This window comes from Vanellus vanellus, assembly GCF_965231255.1.
Source record: "Vanellus vanellus genome assembly, chromosome: 24".
In the NCBI taxonomy this organism is placed as follows: Eukaryota; Metazoa; Chordata; class Aves; order Charadriiformes; family Charadriidae; genus Vanellus; species Vanellus vanellus.
This window is the reverse complement of record NC_138929.1, coordinates 5,129,554-5,154,419: the sequence shown is the minus strand read 5'-3', so window position 1 is coordinate 5,154,419 and position 24,866 is coordinate 5,129,554. Positions and strand designations below refer to the sequence as shown.

Here is a 24,866-nt window from a genome sequence, read left to right as displayed (position 1 = left end):
GGACAGGCTCAGGGCCACGCTCCCCCCTCGTGTCCATGGGGGTGGCGGGGACCAACCTCCTCTGGACACTGCCACCACGTGGGGTTGTTCCCGAAGGGCAGGGAGGTGACACAGGGCTGTGTCCAGCAATGCTTGAGCAGGACTGGCATGGGGACACCAACTGTGGTCATCCAGGAGCCCACGGGGAAGGGGTCAGCCCCACTCGTGGCTTCCCGCAGTGCTGCCTCTGCCTCTCCCTGCGTCCCCAAAGGGAAGGGGACCGCAAAACCCCAGAGCAGGGGATGCACTCAGGATACTGGGTGGCTGTTTTGGAAGTGCCTCAATTTTCCTAAATTCCCACCAGGACAGAAAAAGGTGTCCAGCTCCCAGGCGTGGTGCACGGAGGAATGAGAGCGGGTGGACCTGGCATGACAGCCCAACACCATCCTGCTCCTATGCCCACAGCTGATTTGATGTAATTGGAAGAAACTGGGCAAAAAGACAGCCTGAGACCTGTTAGCAGCTCAAGTAGCTACTATTTGGCTAAATTTGAAACACCTGGAAACAAGACCTTCTGAGAAATCGCCACCAGCTCACAGGCTGTTCCCATGATGTGCTGCCTACTTTCGTTTGGGCAACTCGTTCCCGCTCCCTCCTGCCATCACTTTCCAGCAAACCAGTGTGTAGGTGGGTCCTGCCCCCCGGTTCTGAACCTCTGTAGCCTATGGGAACCTTGCCTCGAATTGCAAAAAAATCCATCAGAGCCTTGAACCCAGGAGGCTGTGGGGGCAGAAGGTAAACATTGCCTTGGCTATATCTGCAGGTTCATGCTGGATCCCTCTGCCAACCCTTGTTTGCTCACTGGGTGGAAAGCAAAGATCTCATTTCAGAGCCTGTAGCAGAACAGACGTGGGTCTGCAGCAATCGGACACTTGGAGAAGGAGGCTGTGGCCGTCCCCAACGTCCCCTTGCAGCTGGAGACATGAGGTCCCCATGTGCCCTACTGCTCCTCGTCCTGCACCTCACAGCTGGGGCATCTGCAGCACCGTAAGCCCTCTTTGTGTCTGTCTGTCTGTCTGTCCGTGCCTGGTGGGAGGCATTTAGTTTTGGCTCCTTGATGGTGCATAGTGGGAGCTAATCCTTCCCATGCCTGCGATTGTTGGCCAGGGTGGAAGCGCTTGGGCAGGTGGGTTGTCCCTGCACCCTGGGGCTGGTGGCTCTGGGATGTTTTGTTGTAGGTGGTGCCTCACTTGCAGCCCATGTGTGAGCAGAGCCTTTGCCCTGCTGAGCTGGAAAGTCAAGGGGAGCCCAGAAGCAGAGTGGGGAGGCTGGGGGAGGTGGCCCTGCACCCCAGCACAGGTTTCTGTGCACTCAGGAGCTCTTCAAGACCTCCATGGGGTCTGTACTCGGATGTGCCTCATCCCAGCGCTTCTCCTTGCTAGGAGTTACGTGGTCACGTCCCCAGCTGTGATCTACCACCCCCACACAGCAATGCTGTGGGTCCATCTCAGTGGCCTCCATGAGCCTGTCCAGTTGACCGTCCAGCTGCAGAGACCAGACAGGACCCAAAACATCACCCTGCTAGAGAGGAAGGTCCAGGAGCCTCATCTGTACCTGAACATCACCTTCCCCGTGAGTGTCACCCTATGCACAGCCGTAAGCGTGGAGGGGGATGCCCCGGACACGCCGTTGTCTCCAGGCAGAGAGGTTTCCACCAGCTTCCCTGAGCATGGGGCTGTGGTCCCCACGCTGCTCCGCAGCCCTAAGCCTCTGCAGCTGGAGGAGGATGGGACCAGGCGTGACTTCCCCATCTTTTGGTAGGGTCTCATGCCCCACGCAGGCAAAACGACTCTAGGCTCAGCCCAGTTATTCGGCAGCTGAAACAATCGCCTGGTAGCAGACACACAGACTAGGGCAGGGTGTGGGGAGGACATTTCTTCCCAGCCCCTGGCTTGGGGAAGGTGTCCCTGTGGGTGAGGAGTGCTCTGGGTCACTCCGAGTGGGCAGAGCATCCTGGCCATGGCATATCCCTTGTCCTCACCTGGTGCCTGGTGTTTCCCCTGCCAGGCTCCAGCCCCCGCCAAAGGGAAGGAGGAAATCGTAGACCTGCACATCTCGATCCAGGGAGATTCCCTGGATGTCTCCAAGAAGAAGAAGGTGATGCTGAGAGCCCTGGAGCCTGGGATCTTCATACAGACAGACAAGGCTGTCTACAAGCCTGGACAGCAAGGTGAGGGGGGCAGGATGGACCACCCTGGGTCCATCTTCAGCTCTGGGCTGAAGGACCTGGTGGGAGAGGGGGACGGGAGGCTCAGCCCTGCTCCTACGCTGCACGGAAATAGGAGGGCTCATCCTGGGATGCACTGGGACCCCCAGCAACGGCCCAGGGCAACGCTCAGGGTGGATTTCCATCCACCTTCCCCATGGGGAACCCCCCATCCAAGCCAACGCACCCACTCCTGCATCCCCGTTTGCTCTTTCCAGTGAAGTTTCGAATTGTCTCTTTGGATAAAGACTTCGCTCCCAGCAATAAGAAGGTGAGAGCAGGGCTGGGGAAGGGGGGAGGTGACAGGGCGCCTCTGCGCTGCCCTCCTACAATCTCGGCAAGCCGTGAGAGAGGTGTGGGAGTCAACCAGCAGCGCCTTTCCCCTTGGGAATCCTGCCCCAGCCAGCTCTGCCTGGGTGGGTGCGCTCCCCAGGGGCAGGGATGCCCTGTGCTGCTCGCGCAGGCTCCAAGCAGGCTAAGGAAAGAGAGAGCAGAATTGCACGCGTGACGTGGGAACATTCCCACTTGAAGTTCTGGTTAGGGATGTAGCGATGGCGACTGGGAAGCAGGGAAAGCCCTATCGATATCCATCAAGTCATCAGACGTCAGGATTACAGGCGAGTTCCGTCTCTAGCATCCCCGAGCAATCATCTGGGTCTCTGCAAGTGCGGGAGGTTCCCAGATGAAATGGTTGCTGGCTTCTTGAGGAGGCACTAGGAGGTGTCACCTCTCTACGCCACACTGGCAGTGCCCTCAGCTCAAAATCAATCCCAAAGCAAACTGAAGTTCACAGCATCCCCCAAATAACCCTCACGCTGCTCCGTCTGTGGCTCCGTAGGTGTCCCCACCTTGATGAGACCCTAAGGAAGGCTTTGAATTTCTCCTCTAACCATCTTCTCATTGCCTTGCAGCTGCCCCTCGTGATCCTGAAGGTCAGTCTGAAAGATGGAGGGAGGCTCCTGGGTGGTGTGAGCTTGGGAAGGCAGCCATGACCTGGGGAGGAGAAGCATAATGCAGCCATGGGCTGTTTTATCACTGGGTGCTGGGGGCGCCGGGTGCTGACGCCACGTGTCCCTGCGTGCAGGATCCCAGCGGGAACCGCATCGCACAGTGGCAGGAGGTGAGCCCGCGGCAGGGCATCGTGGACCTGTCCCTCCCGCTGGCTGCAGAGCCGGCGCTGGGCACGTACATCATCGAGGTGGAGGGGAAGAGACACTCCTTCAGCGTGGAGGAATATGGTATGTGGGGACCGGGAGGTGCACAGGGGGTGGAAGCCCCACCTCAGCATGTCCCTGTGGGCAGCACGTCTTGGCCCCTCTGGCCACCCAGGCACCGTTGCCCTTGTCCTGGGAGCGACAACCCTCTCTCCCTTTGCTTCTCCACCAGTGCTGCCCAAGTTTGAGGTGACCATCAATCTCCCTGACGTGGTGCTGGAGAAGGATAAGAAGATCCAGGTGGAGATTTGTGGACGGTGAGCCCGAAAGAGGCTGTGCTGGGAAGAGGGAGGGGATGGATGCAACGTGACGTGGTCCATCAGGCACACCCTCACCACCCTCCACCCAACAGGTACACCTACGGGAAGCCCGTCCAGGGGAAGGTCCAGGCCAGGTTGTGCCAGCGCATGAGGTTCCTATACGGACCTTATAGCGACTCCCTGAACTGCATGGAGGTTAGCGGGCAGGTGAGCACAGTCGGGGAGCGCGGGTGCCAGCGGGACAGCCCCATCCTGGGACTGCTGCTAACGGGGTTAACTCTCTCACTCCAGACTGAAAAGAATGGCTGCTTTTCAACGGAGTTTTTGTTGATTGACTTCAACCAGACCGGCTCCATATTTCAGAAGCAATTCCAAGTCCAGGCATCGCTGGTGGAGGATGGGACAGGTAGGCATGGCAGTGGTCTCCTGCTTGGGAACAGGTATTGCTGCTGATGCATGGTTTTGCCTTCATCCCCACGTGCACCCAAATGCATGGCACGGGGGTATTGGTCTTCTCCAGGAAAGCCCAAAAGCAGCGCCGTGATTTAGGGGTGCACGTGCGCAGGGACTGGGTGCAGGTGGGGATGTGAGCCAGGTCAGCCGGGCGATACTTCTAATTCTGACCAGAGAAATCATCAGGAGGCAAAAACGCCTTTCCAAGATCCAACAAGTCTCGCAACACTACGGCTAGCAGTGAGTCGGGTCCTTGCAATGCAAAGCAGTGGTTTCACCCAGTCCGGTGGTGTGGCTTCATCCCTCGGGCTAATCCCTCACCCACCACCTCGGTCACGCCAGAAAGGACTGCCAGTGACTTGGAATTGGAAAAAAAAGAAGACCAGGGGTTGTCCACAGGCCCACCAGCACTGAGGTGGCCTTGCATCACGGTGCTTTTGGTGAAGAGCCTTTTCTGAAGTCTCTGCAGTCAGCTGCACCCTGGTTTTAGGTCTAAAACATGCCATAGAGGTTTTGCTCCTCTTGAAGGAGGTGCAAACTGTGCTCGAAGCTGCCGGCTGCAGATGGAAAGCCTAAAATGTCCACGGACCTTTTCTGTACCGTGGGGGAGCTGACAGCGGCTAACGTCTGCTCTGTGTCCCTGCAACACTCTCAGCTCCCTACTCCTTCTCCACAGGGCTGGAGCAGAAAAACACCAAGAGCTGTGAGATTTTACCCGAAACCTTCACTGTCACCTTCGAAAACACCGATGATTTCTACAAGCCCGGCATCCCCTACACTGGGACGGTAATGGGGCTGGTCCTCACACCCCGCAGGGTTCCCCTGCATCCTGCTGCGCCCAGTCCTGCTCCGGGTGACCCCCAGCCCTGTTGTCCCACCCCTGCCCTCTGCCCCACACCTGCAGCCCAACCTAAGGCATCTCCCCTTCCATCTTCAGATGGTGCTGACGGGAGCCACCAGCGCCGCGCTGCCACAGAAGCAGCTCTTGCTCGTCGTTCAGCAGCAAGGAAAAGATACGAGTCAGACCTTCCTGACGGACAGGTCAGGGAGAGTCTCCTTCGAGCTGGAGACCTCTGATTGGAGTGGCACGGTCACCCTGCGTGTAAGCAACCCCATCTCCCACCCCTTGGGGCTCCCTGTGCTGCTTTCTCCAGTGGTATGGGGCTGGGCAACTCTCCAAGCCCGCATCAGTGACGGCTTCACCCCCCTCATTTCTACCTCCATCACTCAGGGTCAAGTCAACGAGACAGCTCACACCCAGAACGATGGCACCTACCAAAATGCCTATATATACCTCAGCCCCTTCTTTTCGGCGAGTAGGAGCTTCCTGCGGATCCGCCGGCTGGAGAGCAAGCTGCCCTGTGGCCAGCCCCAACAGCTCTGGGTGGACTACATCTTCAGCAAGCAGGCCTTGGGGACTAAGCCAGGGAGCCTGGATGTGGTCCTCCTGGTGAGCTCTGGCCCCAGGAGGGAGGGCAGCAGGCATTAGGGCAGTTGTATGAGAAGGTCCACATCTACACACACATTTGCAATCTTGTCCCTGAGGACAAGACCATGAGCAATCTGTCCTGGCTAGACTGAGGGACCTACGCTTGTTAGAAGAGGTGTCTTCTGGCACTGTTGGACCTGCATTCCGATGGGAGATGTTCAGGGGGCTGGAGACTGGGCAAGGTCAAAAACCATCCCAACGCTCTCGCCCTTCGGTGCATCCTCCATCGAGGCATTTCGGTTCCACACTCAGCATTGGTGGTGGTGTTTCTATCCCCTCCTCTGCAGGTCCTGGCCAAGGGGACCATTACCACTGTCCTCAGGAAAGAGGTGCCTGCAGAGGCTGGTAGGTCTGGAGGCATGGACGGGCTGTGCAGGGCTCTTCTCCCCATGCCTGGTCCTCATGTCCCTTCCTCTCCCACGGCCAAGAGCTGAGAGGTTCCTTCTCCCTGGAGCTGCCCATCGGCCCTGAGCTGGCGCCCACGGCCAAGGTGCTGGGCTACGTGGTGCTGCCCAACGGCGAGATGGTGGCTGACAGCACCGAGCTCAACGTGGCCAAGTGCTTCCCCAACAAGGTGAGCAAAGGCTGCTAGAGATGGGGGAATCACTCCACGACATGTCCATAGCTGCACGCCCTCATGTCTTTCACTCCAGTTGTATCACAGCATCACAGTCTCTTTAACCCATGCCCTGATCCCCAAACCCTCAAGCCTGATTTTATCCTTGTCTGGAAGAGACCTCCATGTCTGTGGCTTGGTCCTGTTCCTCCATCGGAGGTGTCACCCCCTCCTGCCCTTGCCCCCTGATGTCCCTGTCCCTCCCCAGGTGAAGATGGCTTTTTCAGAGGACAGGGCTCTGCCCGGCGCGGCGCTGCGGCTGGAGCTGGAGGCTGCCCCGGGGTCCCTGTGTGCCGTCCGTGCCGTGGACCGCAGCGTGCTGCTCTTGAAGCCCGAGGCTGAGCTCACCACAGAGACGGTGGGTGGTGGCACTGCCCAGGTCCCCTTCTGCAGCCCCTGGGACCAGCTGGGGACGGGGTGGAGAGGAAGGGATGACACTGGCTTGGAACTCCCCTAGGGGTACTCGGTACCATGGTGGCTCCTGGGCAGTCCTGCTCCTGGGCAGGGTGCCTGGCTGGTTTTGTACCTGGCACGCGTGTTTATTCCCAGGTCTACAAAGTACTCCCCAACTTCAACTACCCTGGAAGAATTCGAGACCCAGCACCCTGTTCAGCATTTTCCTGGGATTATCCGCCCGACTTTCCTGTTCCTATCATCCCATATGTACCGAGAGAGAGAGGCTTCTTTCACCCTCCAAGGAGGCATCACTTACATCCCCCTTTTTGGAGGAATTCCCAGATGGACACCTACAAGTTATTTCAGGTAAAGGTCCTGGTTTGTCTTCATCCAGGAGCCAGATGTGGTTTGCCCAGGGTGCCGGGAAAGCTCAGCAATGTTCCATGAAAGCCACACTCGTGGCAAAGGTCTTTCCTGCAGACCCCAGGCTCCAGTCCTTGTCCACTTGTCTTCTTCTGCAGCCCTGTGACTATTTACTGCTGGGATGGGGATATTCCTCCCACCGGGGTTCAGAGACGGACAACCTCTTTTCTTTTTCACAGAATGCAGCACTGAAACTTTTCACCAATGCCAACACCAGCGACATTTGCAAAGAGATGTTCAACATGCCCAGGGTATCGACTCACCTCGGTCCCAGAGGTCAGCACAGCCCGCAGCTGGCTCGCTCTGCTGAGCCCTCTCAGGAGAAAAGAGCAAAGAGCTGATGCCCAGTCCTGGCTCTCGTGTCCTCAGGGGGACTCGGAGCCACCCTGAAAATACACTCGGCATCAAAGAGGTTGAAGAGTATTGAAAAGGATTTTGGCCCTCTTCGGGCTGCCTGCGGGTGAGGTCCAGCTGAGATGCAGGGAACTGTGGACCCTAATTTCTGCTCTGCCTTTTCCAGGTGGCATTGATTCCCAAGTCTACTATTTGCAGAAAGAAACCACAATGAACCGTGTTATCCCAGCCATTGCTGCCCAAGAAGAGAAACCGGCACCCCGGACGTATTTCCCAGAGACGTGGCTGTGGGACCTGGTCCCCGTGGGGTGAGTGAAGACAGTCCCCATAGGGCTGGTCCTCTCCCTACCTCCTCTCCGGCATGGAGGGAGGTTGGGGACCTCAGGCTGGCTCCTTCTTCCCTAGGGAGGGCCAGCCCAGCTGGGGATGACACCAGCTGTGCGTGAACATGGTGGGATGGCCTTATGATGTTCTCCATCCTGCAGGGAGGAGGGCTCCACAGAGGTGGCAGTGACGGTGCCCGATGCCATCACCGAGTGGGAAGCCGGGATGTTCTGCACGTCCCCATTGGGCTTGGGGATGGCCCCTGCCACCACCCTCACGGCCTTCAAGCCCTTCTTTGTGGAGCTGGCGCTGCCCTACGCTGTGGTCCGCCACGAAGCCTTCACCCTCGTGGCCACCGTCTTCAACTACCTGCGGCAGTGCCTGCGGGTGAGTGGGGCTGGGGAGGGGGCCCTGGGTCTGGGGTCCGGTGGGGGCCGATGGAGCCGTGGCTGTGGTCTGGCAGGTCCAGGTGACACTGATGGAGTCAGCAGAGCTGGAGGTGTCAGCAAACGCAGACGAGGCGTACAGTAGTTGCATCTGTGCAGATGAAGCGAGGACCTTCCGATGGGGCGTGCGAGCCACCAGCCTGGGTACGGAGCACCAGGGCCATGGCGGGACCCCCCGCCCTGCTGCTTGGGGACCTCCTCGGAGGATGGGGTGGGCAGGGAGGACAGGAGCAAATGCAATGCCACCTGGGAATCTCTCCTCCGCTCCACTTTCACCCTCCCCATTGCCTCCCAGCACTGCTCCTCAGCCTGGTGACCCCCATCCCAAGCCAACCAGCCCCACACAAAGCCCCACGGCTGATGCAAGCCCGTGGGGCTGCAGTGTGGGCTGGGGTGGGGGGGGCTCTGTGGGGACTGAGCACCCCGCTTGCATCTGCAGGGGAGGTCAACATCACTGTCAGCACCGAGGCCCTGAGCTCCAAGGAGTTCTGTGGCAATGAGATACCCGTGGTGCCAGCCCAGGGGCGCGTGGACACCGTGATAAAGCCCTTGCTGGTGCAGGTCAGATGGGTTATGGAGGAGGAAAGTGGGATGGGTTTGGGAACAGGGTCCGAGCAGCCCCTGGGGTGCAGCAGGAGGACCGGGAACAGGACAGCACCCAGCCCTGAGCCTGGGCTGCAGGCATGACCCAGGGGGACATGGCTGGTCCCTTCTCCTGACCAACTCTGACACTGCTTCCCCACAGCCCGGGGGGATCCTGGTGGAGAAGGCGCACAACTCCCTGCTCTGCCAGGAAGGTAGGACCAGCTGGGGATGTCTGGCAGTGCCATGGGGACGTGGGGCAGGGATGCTTGGCCACTGGTCACAAGGGCCATCAGGCCAGAGGAGCTCCTGGCTGAGACACCCCAACCCAGCCTTGAGCCCATGGAGGGTCAGAGCAGGAAGGGGGTGGGCAAGGGTGCCATGGGGTCAGGCCAGGAGGAGCTGGGCATTCCCACTGTCGTTGCCCTCCATCCCCACAGCCACTGAAGAAATCTCCCTGGAGGTTCCTGCAAACATCTTGGAGGGCTCCCAGCGAGCCCACGTCACCGTGATGGGTAAGGGACAGGCGGGACACTGGGGATCACCTGGGGCAGGGAGGGTGCAGAGCTCCATGGCCCAAGCTCAGCATGGAGGTGGGACCACCCAGAGCTGAGATGGGAGGGGATACAGGGGGTACAGGCGATGACAGTCCTCCTCATATCCCCCTGGGACAGGTGACATCATGGGCAATGCTCTGCAGAACGTGGACAGCCTCCTGGCCATGCCCTACGGCTGCGGGGAGCAGAACATGGTCCGCTTTGCCCCCAACATCTACATCCAGCAGTACCTGGAGAAGAGTGGGCAGCTGCACCCCGACACCCGCGCCAAGGCGCAGGGCTTCCTGCAGAGTGGTGAGCGTCCCCGGTCCCCTCATCTCCCCGTCCCACCTTGACTTGCCGCCGAGGGACACCACTGCCCCATATCTCCCCTCCCCGTTTTCTACCTGCGCCCCGGGGTGGGTCTGGGCTGCCGCTAGGATCCCCTGGGGATGTAAAGACCACTGCGTAAAGACTCATGGCCACCTCCTCCCCACAGGCTACCAGCGAGAGCTGCTCTACAAACATGATGATGGCTCTTACAGCGCCTTCGGGAAGATGGATCCCAGCGGCAATACCTGGTGAGGGACCGCGTAGGGGTCAGGCAGGCGGTGGAGCAGCATCCCTCCGGGGACCAGCCAGCCCGGGGCTCCTCCTGCCACCAAGCGTGCCCCAGCCCTGGTTTCCCATCCCTCTGATGTCCCTCTGGCTCACAGGCTGACGGCGTTTGTCCTCAAGTCCTTTGGGCAAGCCAGAGCCTACGTGGCCATCGAGGAGCGGCATATCACGGACGCGCTGCGCTGGCTGCAGAAGAAGCAGCAGGACACGGGCTGTTTCCGCAGCGTGGGGAAGCTCTTCAACAACGCCCTGCAGGTGGGTGGCTGGGCTGGGGTGGGACATGGGGACACGCAGCCACAGCCAGGCTGGCCCCAGCATGTCCCCAGTGTGTGGTCTTGGCAGCGGGGGAGTCCCTGTGCTGGTGGCACGGCACGGCCGAACCCATCTCCCGCTGTCCCCTTTGCAGGGTGGCATCTCAGATAAGATCTCGCTGTCGGCTTATGTCACGGCTGCGATGTTGGAGCTGGGGCTGTCCCCAACGGTGAGGATGACCCCATCTTCCCCGCAAGGGCTGGAGGGGTTGGGATGGGTGCTGGGGCAGGGAATCCGGCTCTTCCAGGCCACTTCCTAGCCCAACCTGGGCGCGACCGGTCGCACGGGGCAGAATTGGGGTCTCTGAGTGATGCCCACACCCGTGGGCTGGTTCCTGACTCCACTCCCGTGCCAGGACCCGAGGGTGAGCTCAGCCCTGCGGTGCCTGGAGGCTTCGGCCACGGACGACCCCTACACGCAGGCGCTGCTCGCCTACGTCTTCGGGCTGGCGGGGCGCGGGGAGCAGCGGCAAGCCCAACTGCAACGCCTGGCCCAGCACAGCGTCAGCTCAGGTACCACCCGGCGCGGGCAGGGGCACCTCCGGGCAGTGCCACCCTCTGCCTGGGTCACCCCACGCCACCCTCGGGGGACCTCCCGAGCACGGGGCTGAGCTCCTGCCCCCTTCTCTCCCAGGGGGGCAGCTCTACTGGCGGAGGAAGAAGAAGGCTCTGCCCCTCTCGCAGCCCTCCTGGGCCGCCGCCGCGCCGGCAGAGGTGGAGATGACCGCCTATGTCCTCCTGGCATACCTCTCCCAGCCCCAAGTGTCCTCTGCCGACATGGGGACTGCCTCCCAAATTGTCCGCTGGCTCAGCAGGCAGCAAAACCCCTACGGGGGCTTCGCCTCCACGCAGGTTGGTGGCAACTGGGGCGCATGGGGCTGCTCCGAGCATCCCCCCTCTCCCCCTCCCCATCTCTATCCCCTGTAATTCGTGGGTGACCCCAGCTCGGTGCTTTCTCCATGCCCAGGACACCGTGGTGGCCCTGCAAGCCCTGGCGAAGTACGCTGCCCTGACATACAGCAGCAACGGGGACTTCACGGTGACGGTGACATCCCCGGCGGGCACGGCGCAGTACTTCACGCTGCACAACAGCAACCGGTTGGTGCTGCAGCGGGCGGCTCTGCAGGAGCTGCCGGGGACGTACGAGGTGCGAGGCCGCGGGCAGGGCTGCGCCCTGGTGCAGGTGGGTACTGTCCGGGGTCCCCCGTCCCTCTGCGGTGCCCACTCGGTGGCTCTAACCCTCCTGCGTCACCTCAGGTGACCCTGCGCTATAACGTGCCACCCCCTCCGAGCACGGGGACGTTCGACCTCCACGTGGAGACGGACCCCAGGGAGTGCCGGGGGGATGCCAGCACCCGTTTCCGCCTCCTCCTTCGGGCACGGTAGGGGTCAGGGCTGCCCCTTGGGCTTGGGGGGGCCGGGGGCAGTCCAAAAGGGAGGGCAGACCCCAACCCCACCCTGGGGTTCTGTCCTTGCAGGTACACTGGGGACCGCCCCACCACCAACATGGTTGTCATCGAGGCCAAGCTGCCATCTGGCTACATCCCGGACAAGAGCTCCATGGTGGAGGTGAGAAGCCCCCGCTGCCCCCAGGATCCCCTCTGCCCCACCGGGGCACCGGCTCTGGTTGGGGGCACCCACCGAGCAGCTGTTGCCCATCCTGAGCCGTATCCCTCCAGCTGAAGAGGCAGAAGCTGGTGAAGAAGGTGGAGGTGCAGCCTGACCAGGTGACGATTTACCTGGACCAGGTGAGATGCGGCATGGGGACAGGATCAGAACCCCCCATGTGGGGGCGTGGGGATGCTTCCCCATTGGGGGTGGTTACACCTCGCCCTTGGGCTGTCTCTGCAGCTGACCAAGGAGGAGGAGACCTTTGCCTTCACTGCCACACAGGACTTCCCAGTGAGGAACCTCCAGCCGGCCACCGTGACGCTGTATGACTACTACGAGACAGGTGAGCCCCGCCGGGGACGTGGCCCTGGGGTGCCTGGTCCTGCTGCCACCCCTTGCAACCCCAGTGGCTCAGAGGGGGTCTGGCTGAGCTGTCAGTTCCCGTTAATGAGCTTTGGCTCGTTAGCGGGAGCAGCTCGCCCTGAGCCCATCGGTCTCCGTCCTTCCCATTGCAGGTGACCGCACGGATGCTGCCTACAGTGCGCCTTGCAGCTCAGGTAGGGGCAGAGGAGTCACCCCACCATCGGGATCCTGATGGGGACCCACCAACCCTGATGGACCAACCTGGGCTGTGCTGAGCCCCTGGACCCAGGGGGAGTAGGGCAGGGAGTGGGGTTGGAGGTGCCCAGCCTGGAACCTTGGGTTGATTGATTGATGGGGACTTGCTGGCCAAAGCTTGGGGGGACTAGAGGTCAGGGAGGACCCAGGGGTCCAGGTTGTGGGGTGCAGAGAGTAGCTGTGCCTCTTCGAGGGGGCTCAGACTCCCGTAAGACCTGGCCTGCCTCCAGTGCCCCCTGCAGAGCTCCTCTCCATGGGTTTGGGGTCTCAGGGATGGAGCTGAGCTGGAGGGGACAGGGGCAGCCCAGGGTGGTGGTGGGGGCAGAGGGGGCTCTCCTCTCACAGTACACCCGTCTTTGATTTTGAAGAGGCTGACGGTCAGGAGCAGGAAAACTTCTAGCACAGCCTGAAGCCTGGCAGCCGCTCCCCTCCGCTTGACCCAACTCCCTCAGCCACCAAGGACTGGGACAGCCTCTGCTCCCACCCTGGCCATGGCCCTGACCCTCCATGGGGACAGAACGTGGCCTCCAGGTGCTCATGGCACAGCATGGCTCGCTCTGGACTCAGCCGCTTCTCCCCCTAGCACAGCTCCCACTCCACCAGGACCCAACGGAGCCACAGCTGATGTCTTGCTGCTCTGCAAGTCCCCGCCACAGATATTTGACTTTGGTTGAGCAGCCAAGCGGTGGCTTTCCAGGGACACACCTCTGCATTGTCTCCCCTGCCACCCCAAGGGAGCTCTGGGGCACCAGGTCTGGCCCCTCCACTCCCCACGGCACTTGAACGGGACCGAGACCTCCTCCCTCCTCTCAGACCAACTGTCCCTTCCCCAGCAGGTCCCCACCACCCATCTTGCTCTCCCTCGGAGCCACAGTGCTACCCCAGCCCCCTCCCTGCCACCACCACGGTGTCACTGACACCAAGAGGGACCTGGGGACACCTCCCCAGTCCCATCAAGACAGAGTCAGGCACTTCTTAATGGTGAGAACCTACAGTCCCCCCCAGGTCTAAATAAAGACATTTGCTCAAGTGTGTATTTCCTCTTGGTCTTTCTTTTCTTATGCTCCCAGGGTCCCACAGCCGGAGGAGGTCAGGCTGGGGTGTGGTGGGGAGGGGGTGGCTGCTGTGGATGGTGCTGGTCCAGGCAGAGAGGGTGGATCCAGCCGCTCTTCAGCTTCTTTGCCAGAGTTAAAGCAAGGTGGGCTGAGGTGGGTGGGCTCCCCAAAGGCGTTGGTAGACTTCACCCACCCTACGCTCCTCTCTCCAGCGCATGAAGGGACCTGGGAGCTCACAGCACAGGCTCCTCACGCGTCAAGATGCAGGACCCATCCTGCTGCAGCCTCAAACCAGGGTTTAATTCTGCTGTAACTGGTAAGCTGCTCTGCGCAGCCACCGCCACCTGCCTGCTTCAGGGTTCAGCACCCACCGTCCCGTGACCTTGGTGACAAATATAGTCCAGGGAGCCACCACCTCTCTGGGGACAGCGAGGGCTAGTGTGGGTGCTTGTGCCATCTCCACAGCGCAAGAGTCTCCCAGCAGAGCTGGCAATGGTGAGAGACGTGGAGATGCAGCCACGCAGCAAGCACATGAAGGGGGTTGATGTTACAGCACTGAGGCCAAATAAACCTCCCCTGCCCCACCGGAGGACAGGAGGCAATGTCATATCAAGGCACTAACAAGAATGTGTGGCTGTCACAGTCCTGTCCCCATGGTGGGGGAGAGAGGCAGGATGAGCCTGCGGTGGGAGGACAGGGTCCAGCCCTGCCCCGTGCCCCAAACCAAGTCCCTCGCCGAGGACGGAGCCGGTGCCACATCACTTATGGCGTTTTTTCTTCTGTTCTTTGCGCTTCTGAGCCCTCACGTCCTTCTTCAGGCGGCTGTCCACAACCTTGAACTGGCCCTTGACGCCAGGAGGACGACGCACCCGGGGTCCTACACCTTTCTTAGCCACCAAGTAGGTGACCTGCCGCTTCTCCTTGGCCAGCCCAGCCTTCTTGTAGATGCTGCAGGAGAATGGCAAAAGGTGAGACCGAGACCCTGGTGCCGCAGCCCAGCTCCAGCAGTTTGGCTTTGGGATGTATCCAAAGACCAATACTGGATCCCAGTCCTGCTCTGGGCCCCTGTGCCCCAAGATGGGGCTCCCCTGCTTGCTCTGCCACCCCTCGGCCTACACCCACATCCAGCCCAGCCATCGCCAGCCCTGCCAGGTTATGTGCAGGTGCTGTCCCCACACTGTGGCTGCAGGGACAAAGCATTGTGAACCAGCCCAGAATGACATGAAGGATCTGGATCTCAGCTTCGCCACTCACCGCCGCAGCTGAGCCACCTTCTCCCTCTCCGAGATATCCACCGTGCTCACCACGGCCTCTGCTTTCTTCTTCATCTGCTCCATCTTCTTCAGCATCTGTGAGAACAGTGAGGGTGAGGGACATGGGGAATCACCTGGGAAGGGGAACAGAGCACCCGTGCAGGACCACAGCCCCACTCACCCGCCGCTTCTTGCGGGCCTTGGCCTCTGCGACCTTCTTGATTGGGCGGGCGTTGATTTCACGCCAGCGTTGCCGATACGCCTCAACTGTCTGTTTGTCCACAGGTATCTGCTTGCGCCGGTGCTGCTTCTCCTCCTCTGTGAACCACTCCGGCAGCTCTCCCTCATCCTCGTTGAAGGAATACCTGGGGAGGGGGACGTGGGTGAGTTGTGAGCAGGACGTGGGGTCCCCACACTGATACATCTGCCACCCCCATGGCCTGTCTCCTGTTGGGAGACCGAACGCTGCTCCCCTTCCAGCAACCACAGCTGCAAGTACCTGTTGAAGGAGTCATCAATCAGGTCCCGCCTGGCCTTTTTGGAGGTGGCGATGACAGAGCCGAGCGCCAGGCCCTCTGCGTCCAGGACACGGGCTTTTTTCACTGCAGCATATGGAGAGATTAAAGTTTGGCCTATCTGCAAGCAGCCCTGCCAGCCCAGACATGCACGGTCTGGCCCTGCCTCCTGTCCCTAAAGAGGGTCTCACGTGGTATCACAGGGCACACATGGGGGCAGACATCACCCCTCACTCACCTGGGTTCTCAATGGGCACCACCTCGAAGCCACATGGCTCGACACGGCCCCGCTTCCTCCCCACCGGTGTCAGTGGCCTGCGGAGAGGAAAGTGGTCAGGGTTGGGGTCCTCATCTCCCTGCTCTCCAGGACTGTGGAGCTAGGGGAGAACATCCAGATCGCCTCACCTCTCCTCGTCGCTGCTGCTGTCATCATCACTGCTCTGCTCATCCTGCACTTTACCAGCGATGGGTCCTGTGTCTGCAGCAGGTGGAGGCTCAGCTAGAGCTTCTTCCGGGGGTACCTTCTTCTGCCCTTTCCTTGTGGCTTTATCTGGGGAACAGGAACCACTGGGTGAGAAAGGGTCGAGGCAGACCCCACTGCGGATCATTTCTCGAGAGAGCCAGCTCATTAGCACTACACTAATACCAGCTCGTTAAATGTGTAATGACACAGGCTGGAAGCAACCTCTGGAGATCTCCAATCCCGCTCAGAGCGGCACCCCCATCATGGTTTGAGCCAGTACCCCAGACTGGGTGTGGGGCTGTCCCTCTGTGTCCCCCCAGCAACACAGCCCCCCGCTAACCTTTCTGAGACTCGTGCTGTCTCTCAGCCAACATCTGCGACTGCCCCAGCTCCAGGTCCTCATCTGCATCATCCTCAATGCCGGCAAAGGCATCCTGGGGACGGGGAGCAGCAGGTCAGGGGACATGGGGCAGACCTGGGCAGCTGCCGGGGCACAGGCTGCCCTGTCATTTCTGCCTCAGCGGGACTCACCTTCCCAAACCACAGGCTGGTCTGCCGTTCCTCCAGCACCGACTTCTCCTCCAGAGGCACCAGCAGGGGATTCTCCTCTTCCTCCCTTTCCTCTTCCTCTTCCTTCTGCTTAAACTTCACCCTGAGACAAACAACAGCAGGATCAGTGTCCCCCAGCCAGGACGGGGTGTGCCCACTGCAGGACACCGGAGCTGCTCCAAAGGAAGCCCCCACCCCAGGGAGGCCTCTCCTGGCTCTCACTTCTTGGCACCCTGCTCTCGTCTTTCCCGCTCCAGCCGGCGCTGACGGGCCTCTATCTCAAGCAGTTCCTCTGGGTCCAGATCGCTGGCCAGGGACACATCATCCTCTTCCTCATTATCTGAGACATAAATGTCATCGTCCTCAGGTCCTATCTCCAGGAGGGCATCTGCTGATGCCATGTCCCCCCGAGTCACCTCGTTCAGCAGCTGCAATGCAAATGAGACGAGTCATAAGCTACAGCCCATCAGCCATGTGCCCACCACTGTCGTGGTCCTGATGGCTCTGAGAGCCTGGCCTCCCCCTGCTCCACAAACCGGGGTCCTCTGGATAGTCCGGAGGGAGAACATGCTGGTGTCACCATCATCAGCGATGGAGACACCAGGGAGGTCCATCTTCAGCTCCACACGCTCACGCTGCTTCCGCTGTTCCTTCAGGATCTTCTTCTTCTTTCTGGAGAAGGAAACAAAGGAATGAGGCCACACTGCCTCCCTCCCTGCACACACACATCCCAGTGGCTCATCCAGTGCCACATCGGTGCCAGATCTCCCTCAGCAACACTGTCATTGTCCTGTGAGGGGTAATCAACCCTGGGACAAAGCGGCTTGGAACAGCCACTTCACCTGCTTTGAGGAACAGACAACCCCAAGGACCCTATACCCACAAACCCCACCCACTGTCAACAGAGGGACAGTCTCTGACACACTCGCTCTCTGTCCCCATGACTGGAGTCCCCCTGGGCGCTGCTGGCTCAGTGCTCCCCCATCTCTCCTCATGTGAGATCTTTTTACCTCTTTAATTCTGCCAGCTCCTTGGCCTTCATCTCCGCCAACGCCAGCTCTACCTCCTCTTCCTCTTTCACCACCTCATCAGGTGTGGCGCTTGGCAACGTCTTTTTCTCCTTCTTCTCCTCCTCTGTGCCTTCCTCCTCTTCACCGGAGCTCAGGCTGCCAAAAGGAAGGACCTCAGACCATCTCTCCCACTGGCAGACCCACCCCACCACATCGGTGCTCTGGCACAGCCCCGTTGTTCCTACTTGATATCCAGCTCCTTTGCCTGTTCTTTCAGCTTTTTGGCCAAGAAACGCCGCAACTTCGTCCTCCAGTTCAGCAGAGCTCTGTGCGGGAAGGCAGACTGTTAGAGACACCCACTGTGGTCAGCATAACACCCTGTAGCAGTGCCACCCAGTACCTGAGCTCTTTGCGTCCCAGCACACGGATGTCCTTGCAGCACTGACGCAGCTCTTCCGTGGTGGAACTGTGATTCTCCAGCTCACCGTCCCCCAGTGTGATCTGGATAGAGAACAAGTAAATTAATTAAACTTGTATGCTAAGTCCCTTCCTTCGGCAAGAATAATCAACTTATAAAATACAAGGGGAATGACTGGCTAAACTCCAGGCAGGCTCCTGCCCTGCTTCCCATCCACAAGAACAGGAATGGGGCCATTGCTGGCCCACCTGCCTCCCTCTTTTCATCATTCTGTGCTCCTGGGGATATCTCAAGGGCCACCAAGATCCCCCTCACTTCAGGCACTCACCTCGTTGGCCTTCGAGAGGAAGTCCACGGGGTTGGCAGCCTTGAGGAAGTCCATCAGGGTGAAGCGGTGGTAGAGAGTTGTGTCGCCATCTGCGTACCCTTCTGCCTACAGGAGGAAGGAGCTGCATGAACTGTAGCAGGGCACAAGAGCAGCTTCAACCATCCCTAAGGGATGAATGACGTCACATAACTTATGTCCTGCTGCCACATCCACCTAAACGTGCCCACACAACTTAGGGATGAGGGCAAGTTACCAGTCCCAACCCACCAGCTCCACAGTGTCTCCCAGTCCCACCTCAGACTCAGAAAGGTGACAGTGATAGAGGTTTGTGTTAGCTCCATGCCCAGCTGAGAACACTTGACACAGCCTTTGCTATCCTGTGTCCTAAAGACACCTCACAGAGACACAAATCTAGTTGCCAACCACTGCAAGGAGGGTTTCACCGATCCATCCCCAGCCTCACAACTTGTATCACTGTTTCCCCATTGCTGCACTGCCTTCTAAGGCTGTAAGCCTCCACAAAAATGGCTCTTCCACCACTTTGCAGCCTCATATCTTTCATTTTCCTGAGGAACTTTGCTTATTACGATCACTTTGTCCCCAGTCCCCAACCCCTTTAGTGTGTATTTGGCCTTGCTTCCCAGAAAAGCAAGCTCATACCTTTGGCTTCTTTTTGCTGACCAGCTCGCTAACAGACTTGGTCTGAACCTCCACCTCCTTGAAAGCGTATTTTGGGTCAAAGAACTTGCTGTCGATTTTGTCTGGAGCCTGATAACCTGGGATGGAAGAATCAGAGCTATGAGCAGGTTGTTTCCAGCCCCATCCCAGCAGCCACAAGTAGCCCCAGCCACTCACCCTGGCACACCACAAAGATCTCAGCAGACTCATTGCGGGAGGCTTGGGGCTTCGTGGCCTGGACCTTTTGGAAGAACTGCTGGAAAATCCAGAGAAGCGGCTGGTAGTCCCGAGAACGAAAAACCTTGGTGATGAACCAGCCGCCTTTGCAGAGGAATTCGCAAGCCAGTTTCAGGGCCATGAGGGTCAGGTTGGCTGGAGGAGGCGGAGAAAAGCAGTCAGTAGTTGTCACTGTCCCTGCTACCCAGCTCCCCGTCCCACAGCGCACACCACTGCCACCCTGCCCTGTGCCTGCCCCTGTACCCCCCCAGACCATGCCAGGCCACACTCCAGCCTTGGGTGGGCCTCACCTTGCGAGTAGGCATCGTGCACCCAGCTGGCTCCCACGTTGGGTGCTCCATCGTTCAGCACCACGTCCACTTTCCATGTCTGCAGCTCCTTGCGCAGGGCCTGAGAGATGGAGGCAGACATTAGTCCTGCAAACCCCACCACAAAAACCAACAGGCAGCACCCCCATCCTCATCAGCTTAGCTCAGCCCCCCGCCACGGTCCTACCAGACTGGAGTGTGATGCTCAGAGCATGGTAGACAGGATCGTACCTGGCGGCACTTCTCAGTGGTGATGTCCTCCTGCAGCGTCACCACGTTGGGAATGGGTTTGATGGGGACCAAGTCCACTCCTAGTATAAGGAGGAGATATAAAAACCGCAACCACTCAAAACCAGCCACCAGCCCATCCCAGGTGGCTTCCCCACCCGCCCTCTTCTCCCACCAGGATCCCCACTCCAAGATCCCCTTTCTTTGGTTACACCCAAGGACTACGGTGGAGGTCCCTGCCCCTGGTCCGCTCCTGCTGGGTCCCATCACTCACCAATGATCAAGCTAGAAACCGGCATGAATTTGGAAGCCACCTGTAACCTGAAAAGGACAGAAAGGAACATAGCTACAGCAAGATCCCAGCAAAGGCATTAGCCTTGAACTGTGCTGCCAGGGGTTTGGGGTCAGCTTTGGCATGAAGGACAGAGGCTGAGATGAGCCACTGCAACAGGAAATACAAAAATGAAGTTCCATTTCATAATGAGGTTCCAGGGCAGCTAGCAGCACTGTGCTGTGACTTGGGTCCCTGACACCACTCACCACCCGCCAGGGGCCGCACACAGGTCCAGCAGTGCCCGGGCTTTCTGCAGGAACTGGAACTTTCTATTGAGCTGGAGAAGCTTGAAGGAAGAGCGGGAGCGAAAGCCTGTGGAAGGAGAGATACAGGTTACGGATTACCAGGGGTTAGGGGTTCTCAGGGCTGCAGGCCCCTGTGCCCCGAAGCGAGCGGGCAGGCCCCTCACCTGTCTCCTTGGCCAGGTGGTAGAACTTGTCCCGCCGGCTCTTGCCCAATTTGCTTTTCTTGCCCATGGTGGCGCTGGGTGGGCCCCTCCGCGGGGCCGGGCCCTGCTGTCAGCCGGTCCTGGGGGAAACAAACAGTCGGTGTGAACTTGGGGCCGAGGGGAGGGACGGGCCCGGTGTCCCCTCACAACCCGCCCAGGCAAACCCCAGCGCCCCCTCAGCGTTCCCCCGCTGCCCAGCCGGCCCCGGCCAACGGCCCCCCCCCAAGGCCCCGCTGCCCCCTCAAGGCGCATGGAGGCCCCGCAGCCCCCCCCGGCCCGGGGTCCCCTCAGCCCTGACACCCCGGTTCCCCCTTTCCCCTGCCCAGGCCTCAGCCACCGCCGCTGCCCCCGGCACACGCACAAAAACGATAGCGATCCCGATCGCGACCCCGATGCCACCGCGTGCCCGTCCCGTCTTCCCAGCGTGCCTCACGGGAGCAACTCGACTTCCGCTTCCGCTCTCCCTCGCCGCCATGTTGTGAGTGGCGCGCCCACACCGCCGCGGCCAGGTGGGCTTCTGCCGGCAGTAGAAGGGAAAACGATAACAAGCGCTCTCGGGGCCGCGTCCGCGATCTGCACTTCCACCTCTGGTACTCCATGATACGGAGAGGTCAAATTTGACCGTACCAAGATGGCGGCACGGCCGCGACCTGAGCGAGCCGCCGTAACGCATGCGCAATATTGCCCCGCCGGCGCCGCACTGCGCATGCGCCCTCGCCTGGTCGGGATGTCCGACTCTCGCCTCACGGGGAGAGGAAGTGACGTCATGACGCCCGGCGCGGGGGGTGGGGCGAGCAGCGGAAGGAGGACGGCGGCCATCTTTAGTGCCGGCAGGAGCGGCGCCGGGGTCCCGATGCCGGCGGAGAAGATGGCGGTGGACGGGCCCGAGCAGGTGTGGTCGGACAGGGCCGGGACGGGCCGGACTGGGGTGTGGCTGTCGGCCGTGGGGTGTTCGGGTCGCGCCGTGCTGCCGTCGGGCTCTGGTGGGACCGGATCTGGTCGGGGCCTGGCGGGCGTCGTGACTCGGCGGGTCTTGCCTCAGCCTCCCCCAGAGGGCGGGGACCGACCGGGGCCTGGGGCAGGCCTTGGGAGGTGCAGGACAAGGGTTCGGGAGAGGGTAGGGAGGAGGTGGGGACTGTGGGACCCGGGAGGGGGAACAGGCCAGGTGGAATGGGTGGCCCCTGGGGCTAAGGCCGGTGCTGCTGAGCTCTGCTCTCTCACAGATGGAGATGGATGATGGGAAAGGAGGCACAGGGCTCCGGCAGTACTACCTGTCCAAGATCGAGGAACTGCAGGTGAGCCAGTCCTGGCTGCGCAGACGTCCAGCTGGCCTTCTGCAGAACGGTATTGCTGTGATTCCAGCTGGGGCTGTGTGACCGTGTCCCTACACCTGCTCCCTCGAGAGCATCCACAGCCTTTTCTGTGCTGCGGGTGCCCTGGTCTGGGGTGCAGGGAAGAAGCAGTGTCCCAGGGTGGGATCTACAAGCAGGACCCAACCTTTGGGTGGTGGGGGTTGTATGAGATAAGTCTCACTCCTACAAGCTGACAGTGCTGCTGCATGTGTGTGAGGTGTTGCCCAGCCCTTGGCAGTGTGGTTTTGCTGGCCATGTCCTGTTGGCAAGGGCTGTCCCCCTCCAGGTCCCCATCCCAAGACAAAGGCCATTGTGCTGGTGCCCACACTCGGTTGATGCGAGTGCTGCACAGGATGCTAAGGACTGAGTGAAACTTTTCTCCCAACAGCTCATCGTGAATGAGAAGAGCCAGAACTTGCGGCGCCTGCAAGCACAGAGGAATGAGTTGAACGCTAAAGGTATGGCTTGGCTTCTCTCATCTTCCTTGCCTAAGGCTCTGGGGCTGGTCCTGCCTGCTGGACTGGTGGCTTCTGGCTCAGTTGCCAGCCACTGTGGCAACTGCTGCCCTCCGTCGTGGGTCACGGCATGGGTACCTATGGCTGGTGCTTACATTTCCCTCTCTGCAGTGCGCCTGCTGCGGGAGGAGCTGCAGCTGCTGCAGGAGCAGGGCTCCTATGTGGGAGAAGTGGTGAGAGCCATGGACAAGAAGAAAGTGCTTGTCAAGGTATGAGGCTGAGTGGGGTGGGTCAGACAGACCTTCCCTTTTACCCCACCGGGGGTTGGAGCAAGTGTGAGCATAAACTCTGGGGGGATGTAACAGCTAAAAGATGTGAAGTGAGAGACCTTTTTCCAGAGCACGCTGCAGCGGCTCTCCCAGGCTCAAATCTTCCCCGGGTTGCTGGTAGGCAGCTGGCTTAGGGTTTCCTGGGGGCAGGAGGGGCTGGAGGATGTTCAATGGTGGCTGAGCTCCCTGGCTCCAAGCAGCTGATGTGGATATTTGGCACATGACGAGGGAATTCTCAGAGAAATAACTTTGACGGTGGCAACTGCTGCCTTCCAGGTGCACCCAGAGGGGAAGTTTGTGGTGGACGTGGACAAGAACATCGACATAAATGACGTGAGTGTTCTGGAGACGGGACTACTCCCTCGGGGCAGCCTGGCACTGCCTGCCCCCTCCCCTGCCACACCGGTGCTGAGCTCCCTTCTGCTCTCACTGCAGGTGACCCCGAACTGCCGCGTGGCCCTGCGTAATGACAGCTACACACTGCACAAGATCCTGCCCAACAAAGTGGACCCTCTCGTGTCTTTGATGATGGTGGAGAAGGTTCCAGATTCTACTTATGAGATGATTGGGGGCTTGGACAAGCAGATAAAGGAGATCAAGGAAGTGATTGAGTTGCCGGTCAAGCACCCTGAGCTTTTTGAGGCGCTGGGGATCGCGCAGCCCAAGGCAAGTGCTACTGCTGTGGGTCTGTGGTGAGGGTCAGCATTTGGGGCTGCTGCGGTGCCACTGTGATGCTGCCTCTGTCACCCCTGAAGGGGTCCCTGTGTGTCCTGTCAGGGTGTGGCTGTCCGTGTGGGTATGGACAGTGGTGCTGAGGTCTCCATGTGGCTGTTGCAGGGTGTGCTGCTCTACGGACCCCCTGGCACAGGCAAGACCTTGCTGGCCAGGGCTGTGGCCCACCACACCGACTGCACCTTCATCCGCGTCTCAGGCTCTGAGCTGGTGCAGAAGTTCATCGGCGAAGGTAAAATGGCACGGGGTGGGGTAGGGGGCGGCTGCTTGTGCCAGAGCCCCGGCGAGGACTCTCGCGGTGCTGGGTGGCCTCGGGACTGGTCTCTCCTGTGGTGGCCAGGGCAGATGGAAATGCTGCATCTGTGCTAAGCTGTGCACGGTGCCAGGGCTCAGCCCTCTTTGCTCCCCGCAGGTGCCCGCATGGTACGGGAGCTGTTTGTTATGGCCCGGGAACATGCTCCCTCCATCATTTTCATGGATGAGATCGACTCCATCGGCTCTTCCCGCCTGGAGGGGGGCTCGGGTGGGGACAGCGAGGTGCAGCGCACGATGCTGGAGCTCCTCAACCAGCTCGATGGCTTTGAAGCCACTAAGAATATCAAGGTAGGAGGGTGCCATCCCTGCCTGGGGACGGGGCAGGGTCCTGCTGGCCCCACGGTGGTGACAGTTGTTCTCGTGCAGGTGATCATGGCCACGAACCGCATTGACATCCTGGACTCAGCTCTGCTGCGCCCTGGCCGCATCGACAGGAAGATTGAGTTCCCCCCTCCCAACGAGGAGGTAGGTGTGGTGTCCCGCAGCGGGTCCTGGCTCTCCCTTGGTCCCCTGCTATCCTCATCCTCTTCCTGGGGGGAGCATGTTGTCCTCAGCCTTCTTCAGGATTGATTCCTCGTTGCTGCTCTCCTCCAGGCCCGCCTGGACATCCTGAAGATCCACTCCCGGAAAATGAACCTGACGCGGGGCATCAACCTGCGGAAGATCGCGGAGCTGATGCCAGGGGCATCGGGCGCAGAAGTGAAGGTGATCTGGGGGCCACTGCGGTGACACCAGGGCTGGCAGTGGGAGAACGGTGGGTGACGTCCTCGTCCCTTGCAGGGGGTGTGCACAGAAGCTGGCATGTACGCGCTGAGGGAGAGGCGGGTGCACGTCACACAGGAAGACTTTGAAATGGCTGTTGCCAAGGTAAGTGCCTGGGGCGGGGGGAGCAAAGGGGGAACAAACTGTCTTGGGCAGCACCTGCCAGGTCCTGGGAGCTGCAAAGCTTGAAGCAGGGTCAGCTTTGGGGATGAATAACAGTGCTGAGGGGGTTGTCCCCATGTGAGTGACATGGAAGAAGCTGGGAAGGTGGTGGAGACACTTCCCAGAGCTGCAGTGCACAGCCAGAGCCTACTTGGAGCGAGGCTGCAGTGCCTTCCCTGTATAGGGCTGAAGCTTGGTATTGGGGCTGTTTTTTGGGGTTATTAGCACCCAAACTGGGCTGTGTGCTGGGAACCAACTGTCTCCTTGTCCCTGCCCAGGTGATGCAGAAGGACAGTGAGAAGAACATGTCCATCAAGAAGCTGTGGAAGTAGTGGTGAGGCTGGGACTGTTCCTTGGGCTGCCTTCTCTCTAATAAAGTGCTGCTATGGCCACACCTGCGCGCCGATTTGGGGAAAAGGCTGGGGGAGGGCTCAATGAC

At 60.1% G+C, this 24,866-nt stretch overlaps 3 protein-coding genes across 4 annotated transcripts; 2 read left to right on the top strand and 1 right to left on the bottom strand.

The window, feature by feature from the left end:
• Positions 1-961: 961 nt before the first annotated feature.
• On the top strand, positions 962-12,896 carry LOC309681118 (alpha-2-macroglobulin-like protein 1; the record flags this gene model as incomplete). The annotated part of the gene is made up of 36 exons (XM_082494945.1): positions 962-1,026; positions 1,422-1,611; positions 2,047-2,209; positions 2,464-2,516; positions 3,157-3,177; positions 3,330-3,483; positions 3,632-3,716; positions 3,812-3,926; positions 4,011-4,125; positions 4,849-4,958; positions 5,110-5,274; positions 5,404-5,622; positions 5,949-6,006; positions 6,090-6,235; positions 6,486-6,635; positions 6,827-7,039; positions 7,276-7,372; positions 7,617-7,758; positions 7,936-8,161; positions 8,238-8,364; positions 8,660-8,781; positions 8,966-9,017; positions 9,243-9,317; positions 9,477-9,653; positions 9,838-9,919; positions 10,055-10,211; positions 10,363-10,437; positions 10,624-10,780; positions 10,902-11,119; positions 11,235-11,450; positions 11,525-11,649; positions 11,746-11,836; positions 11,947-12,015; positions 12,119-12,221; positions 12,394-12,435; positions 12,865-12,896. 36 exons carry the CDS (start codon positions 962-964, stop codon positions 12,894-12,896), a joined length of 4,407 nt encoding a protein of 1,468 aa, XP_082351071.1.
• Positions 12,897-13,528: 632 nt separating this feature from the next.
• Positions 13,529-20,744, bottom strand: FTSJ3 (FtsJ RNA 2'-O-methyltransferase 3). Its single transcript, XM_082495177.1, has 22 exons — positions 20,682-20,744; positions 20,282-20,400; positions 20,079-20,184; positions 19,813-19,859; positions 19,542-19,621; positions 19,293-19,392; positions 18,943-19,137; positions 18,748-18,863; positions 18,088-18,192; positions 17,742-17,842; positions 17,587-17,667; positions 17,342-17,497; positions 16,868-17,003; positions 16,554-16,759; positions 16,314-16,434; positions 16,123-16,216; positions 15,725-15,869; positions 15,558-15,634; positions 15,304-15,406; positions 14,986-15,169; positions 14,806-14,900; positions 13,529-14,499 (listed from the first exon to the last, which is right to left on the bottom strand). Exons 2-22 carry the CDS (start codon positions 20,346-20,348, stop codon positions 14,310-14,312), a joined length of 2,505 nt encoding a protein of 834 aa, XP_082351303.1. The 5' UTR covers positions 20,349-20,400; positions 20,682-20,744; the 3' UTR covers positions 13,529-14,309.
• Positions 20,745-21,115: 371 nt separating this feature from the next.
• PSMC5 (proteasome 26S subunit, ATPase 5) lies at positions 21,116-24,821 on the top strand. Of its 2 annotated transcripts, XM_082495090.1 has the most exons (12): positions 21,116-21,212; positions 21,544-21,615; positions 22,061-22,130; positions 22,299-22,396; positions 22,733-22,789; positions 22,892-23,122; positions 23,294-23,420; positions 23,601-23,791; positions 23,870-23,968; positions 24,098-24,208; positions 24,284-24,370; positions 24,706-24,821. In XM_082495090.1, the coding sequence occupies exons 1-12, from the start codon at positions 21,174-21,176 to the stop codon at positions 24,757-24,759; spliced, it is 1,236 nt and encodes a 411-aa protein (XP_082351216.1). In that variant the 5' UTR covers positions 21,116-21,173; the 3' UTR covers positions 24,760-24,821. The 2 variants fall into 2 exon arrangements, with proteins under 2 accessions (XP_082351216.1, XP_082351215.1); XM_082495089.1 differs by having other exon boundaries at positions 22,733-23,122.
• Positions 24,822-24,866: the final 45 nt, after the last annotated feature.

Bases quoted from the DNA above. Each gene is read 5' to 3' on its own strand.
- FTSJ3 (XM_082495177.1), bottom strand. From the start codon at position 20,348: ATGGGCAAGAAAAGCAAATTGGGCAAGAGCCGGCGGGACAAGTTCTAC. The intron at 19,622-19,812 runs GTGAGTGATGGG...TCCTTATACTAG, and splicing joins GGTTTCTAGCTTGATCATTG to GAGTGGACTTGGTCCCCATC. The intron at 17,668-17,741 runs GTACTGGGTGGC...CTTCCCGCACAG, and splicing joins CTGGGACGCAAAGAGCTCAG to AGCTCTGCTGAACTGGAGGA.
- PSMC5 (XM_082495089.1), top strand. From the start codon at position 21,174: ATGCCGGCGGAGAAGATGGCGGTGGACGGGCCCGAGCAG. The intron at 23,421-23,600 runs GTAAAATGGCAC...TGCTCCCCGCAG, and splicing joins GCAGAAGTTCATCGGCGAAG to GTGCCCGCATGGTACGGGAG. The intron at 23,792-23,869 runs GTAGGAGGGTGC...GTTCTCGTGCAG, and splicing joins AAGCCACTAAGAATATCAAG to GTGATCATGGCCACGAACCG.